Source organism: Alosa alosa, chromosome 1, assembly GCF_017589495.1.
Source record: "Alosa alosa isolate M-15738 ecotype Scorff River chromosome 1, AALO_Geno_1.1, whole genome shotgun sequence".
Taxonomy (NCBI): domain Eukaryota; kingdom Metazoa; phylum Chordata; class Actinopteri; order Clupeiformes; family Clupeidae; genus Alosa; species Alosa alosa.
In genome coordinates this window covers 20,113,704-20,117,955 of record NC_063189.1, presented here as the reverse complement: position 1 = coordinate 20,117,955, position 4,252 = coordinate 20,113,704, and the positions used below count along the sequence as shown (strand labels likewise).

Below are 4,252 nucleotides of genomic sequence, written 5' to 3'. Positions count from 1 at the left end.
TTTCCTTGTACGAGGGAAACGGTTTGAACTACAGTATGGTGTTTCAGACTAGATTTCCCTGAAAGAAAATATATGTGGGCCTGTTTTACAAATTAAGGGCCACTTCTGTCGGTTGGTTTTGGTATGTTTTCAGGGGTAACTTAGGGTACATTTGAATAGGCTACATAACGTAGTGAAATGAGTGGCTTCTGAGAGGCTGCATAGGCCTCCAGTATAGGCCTCATGACGTAGTTAGACGGGAGGTCAGAAGCTAGGGGGCGATCGCGCATTTGTCTGTTTAAACTAGCTGGTACATGACCGTCTCTAAATAACGTTAGCTGTGTGCGTGCGACACAAATAACAAAACGTCAGCTTGTGACACTTCACGGTGTGGAGATCATCTGTGGCAATTACGACATTTTAACTCGTATAAAGAAAATGCCAGGTAGGATGGTACATTGGTGCGTCATTGCATGCTTATATGCACTAACGTAGCAATTCATAGTTTTAGCTTGTTTCTGTGCAAGTGTGTCACACATGGTACCACATCACAGACTTACTAGCTAACATTAGCTTGCTAGCAAGCTATCGTGATTCCTAGCATCAATCGTTTTTGTGAGCTGTGGCTAAAGCATGGGCTTTGTCCATTTATTTTCATCTGGTAGTAGGTCCGCTGTACCGACGACGTTAGCTGACAAATTGATCCAGTTCTTTAAAGTAATCGCTGACAAAGATCCCTTTTGTTGTTTATAATTCCAACGTTAGTTCGAGCTATGTAGGAACCCACCAAGATCAATTGATAAGAGCTAATGTTGCTCCAGGTCTCTGAGCGCGTTATCGCTGGAAACAACAGAGCATGGTAGCTTGCTTGCTAACTTGTTTGCCAAAGTTGCTTGGAACGGGCATACTTTTTCTTTACAATGTCCCTTGTGGTTATCGCCAGCTGCTAACTAAGCAGGACTGTCCAAAAATCATTTGGGTTTTGTTTAAAACAACATTTTAGTGAGGCTTCTTACAGCTTCTACAACGACGTAAGATGCTTTCAATTGAATAGAATTGAATTGAATTGAATTTTATAATCATGGTACAAGGCGCTTTTGTCCAAAGCGACATACAACAACAATACACATTCCATTAACGTTATATATATATATATATATATATATAATAATGATAATGGAATAGAGTCAAATATCTTAGTACAAATACAAATGGTCATAGATTAAATCATTTAAGTAAACAGAACAATAATAATAGCAAATCCTCACAATAACCATATACAAACCATGAATAATTAATTAGTTACATACAAGGTAACCAGATGTGTCTCTTAAACGCTTTGTGAAAATCCCATATTCTCATCACTCATCAGAGTTGTGCCGTGGCTGAGGCCCAGAATGAGGGATTCGAAGTTAATTCTGGCATGCAATAGGAAGCCAATGAAGAGTAACAAATAGTGGAGTTACTGTGTCTTCTTTGGCTGATTAAGTTGTGTGGCATATTGTGTGATACAAGGTCTGTTCTTCCGAATATGGCATAAACAGACATCACTTTGTGTATGGTAGGAATGTTTGCACTGGCACCAAGTTTCCGATAGCACTAATGATAATAATGAATGAAATTCATGTCAACAGGCACACATTGATAGCATTAACACCAAATGTATGTATGTATTGTACGTATAGCATTACCTGTTTCTCAAATTATTAGTAGCCTAATCACAAATCTTTTATTGAACACAGAGCCTACCGATATGAACAGTCCTGAGGTGGCCAAGACGCCGCTAGGAGGTAGCACCACAGGGAAGAATGAAGGGGTTGTCAATGGCCACAAGGAAGGCGAGGCCAACCCCTTTGCTGAATATATGTGGATGGAGAACGAAGAGGAATATAATCGCCAGGTGGGTTTGAAGGCCTTGCAAACACTCCTACCAATAAAATGCTTTCTAAACTTTCTGATGTCAACACTTAAGAAATATATATATATATATATATATATATATATATATATATATATATATATAGGAATATATACCCATCAGAATTGTAACTCTATGAAAATGTAACATTGTGATTATAGTGACAGAAATGGTCACTGTTATCTGTATTATGTGCTGAAGTGAAAATGCTCCTAAATCCACCACCAATAATGAACAGAACTCATAACTGGCCAACCGTCTGTCTTCCATGGTACAGTAGCAATCAAACTAAGTCAACAAAATAGCATTCATAGGCTGTAACACAGTGTCTTTTTATAAGGGTAATGTGGTTCCTGTAAGAACAACTCAGTGTGAGAACGAGGGGGAGAGAGAGAAAACGCAGATGAATAACTCGAAGCTGTAAAAGGGAAGCTGGTGGCAGAAGCATAATTAGTGAAGCAGACTTGTGCATAGTTTGAATTGACAACATTAACAAACACACCATATTCAAATTAAGGTCCATATTCTGATTAAGGCATTATTCAGATTAAAATGTTAATATACACAGTAGAATCAGAGAGGGTTGAAGCGGAGACCTCGCTGCACTAATGTCAATGGGAGACTTGTGGAATTTCACCAATAAATTGGTCATTATGTCATATTGCTTGATCAGACATTTTTTTTGATTTTGTAACGTAAAGTGACACACCCACTTATGCAGACTGGAGCTGCCCCATTTTGCTCCCATAGAAACAAATTGTGTTGCTCTATCCTGTTAGTCATCAAGGATCTTTGGTAGAATGTTGACCTACATTAACCTTAATATTCCTGTTGACATGTGAATTGGCATATCCTGAATAAACCAGCAACATATAGTCGTGGTAGTAGCAGGATGGGGACGTCTCTTGACAGTGGAGTGTTGAGCTACGGTGGAATTCCTGTCGACATGTTAATTGGCATAATGCTGAATAAACTTACAGTAGTAGAAGCAGCATTGTGACGTTTCTTGCTGTCCGCTGTGCCCCAGGTGGAGGAGGAACTGCTGGAGCAGGAGTTCATTGAGCGCTGTTTCCAAGAGATGCTGGAGGAAGAGGACCAGGATTGGTTCATCCCAGCACGGGACCTCCCATCAGGGATTGGCCAGCTGCAGCAGCAACTTAATGGCCTGTCGGTCAATGATCGGAATGCAGAAGACATCGCAGTAAGTGAAAGATTGTGAAATTTGTTCCTTGATTGAAAAGAGTTGCATACTTCTGGCGAACATTACTGACGACTCTGTTCTTCTCCTGTCAACCCCCCCCACAACCTCTCTCGTTAAACAGCGGAAGAGCAGTTTGAACCCCGAGGCGAAGGAGTTTGTCCCAGGCATGAAATACTAGGGGCTCGTCCCTTGACCCCATAGAGACTCAGAGGATTCTGGCGGCCACACTTTCATACATTTCATACATCCACTCACCAAGTGGGGTGGGTTTTGATTGTTATACCGCTGGTATTTTTTCCGTCTTTATTTTTCTTAAGGGGAACAGGCGCCATGGACACTCTCCTGGAAGTTTTTTTTTTATTTTATTTTTATTTTTCCTTGTCAGAAATCAGTATAACTTTCCCAATGGATTTGTGCAAGAAGTGAATAGCTATCCAGGCAGTTATGTGTGGTATTTTCTTGATCACTGAGAAGCAATTATGTGGTATCCACCATTATGATCGTGTTATAGAAAGTTATTCCAGCTCAGTGTTTATATTTCCTGTTTTCCTCCTATTTAAGAGAGTCATACTTGATGAGATTATTCAGGTGAATGGGAGGTGAAAAGGTTTAATAACTCAAATAAAGCAGGTAGACCAGAGGACCTGACTGCAGTGGCCGGCAGCTTCAAAGGTTTTTTTTTTTTCCTTCTCTTTTTTGAGTCCTGTGTGTGTAGCGTAAAACAGTGTGTACAACTAGCAAAGACAAAATATGTATGAGAAAGTATATGTAAATAAAGAAAAGAGCAGGTTCCCTCTTCATGAGTGTTTCAGGCTCTTTGTGACAAAATGTCTGGTGCTCTGCCGTGGGTGGGGAAGAGAGTGACTCAATGTTTTAAGAAACAAACTCTAAAGTTTAGTTTACACATACTGTATTAACAACCATGTTGGTTCATGTCACATGTACTCATAATCTGTATCAACCGTGCCGAGGGAGGCAGCACTGTGACTAATATCTTGGTTTAGATATTAGGTGTGTTTTTACTAACGGCTCCCACACACAGCTGCGTGCATCGCGTTGCTGGAGACGCATCTCATTCACTTTAAATGGGCTCACGTGATCCGTTGCCGAACTGAATTGTGGGTCCGTCGCGTCGCGTTTCTCCCGCCGCTCGC

At 40.6% G+C, this 4,252-nt stretch overlaps 1 protein-coding gene across 1 annotated transcript; it reads left to right on the top strand.

Moving 5' to 3' along the window:
• Positions 1 to 301: 301 nt before the first annotated feature.
• paip2b (poly(A) binding protein interacting protein 2B) lies at positions 302 to 3,896 on the top strand. The gene is made up of 4 exons (XM_048245126.1): positions 302 to 424; positions 1,722 to 1,879; positions 2,925 to 3,098; positions 3,220 to 3,896. Exons 1-4 carry the CDS (start codon positions 418 to 420, stop codon positions 3,274 to 3,276), a joined length of 396 nt encoding a protein of 131 aa, XP_048101083.1. The 5' UTR covers positions 302 to 417; the 3' UTR covers positions 3,277 to 3,896.
• The last annotated feature ends 356 nt before the right edge of the window (positions 3,897 to 4,252 follow it).

Coding starts and splice junctions, on each gene's coding strand:
- paip2b (XM_048245126.1), top strand. Junction 1,880..2,924: donor AAGAGGAATATAATCGCCAG/GTGGGTTTGAAG, acceptor GCTGTGCCCCAG/GTGGAGGAGGAACTGCTGGA. Junction 3,099..3,219: donor GGAATGCAGAAGACATCGCA/GTAAGTGAAAGA, acceptor CTCGTTAAACAG/CGGAAGAGCAGTTTGAACCC.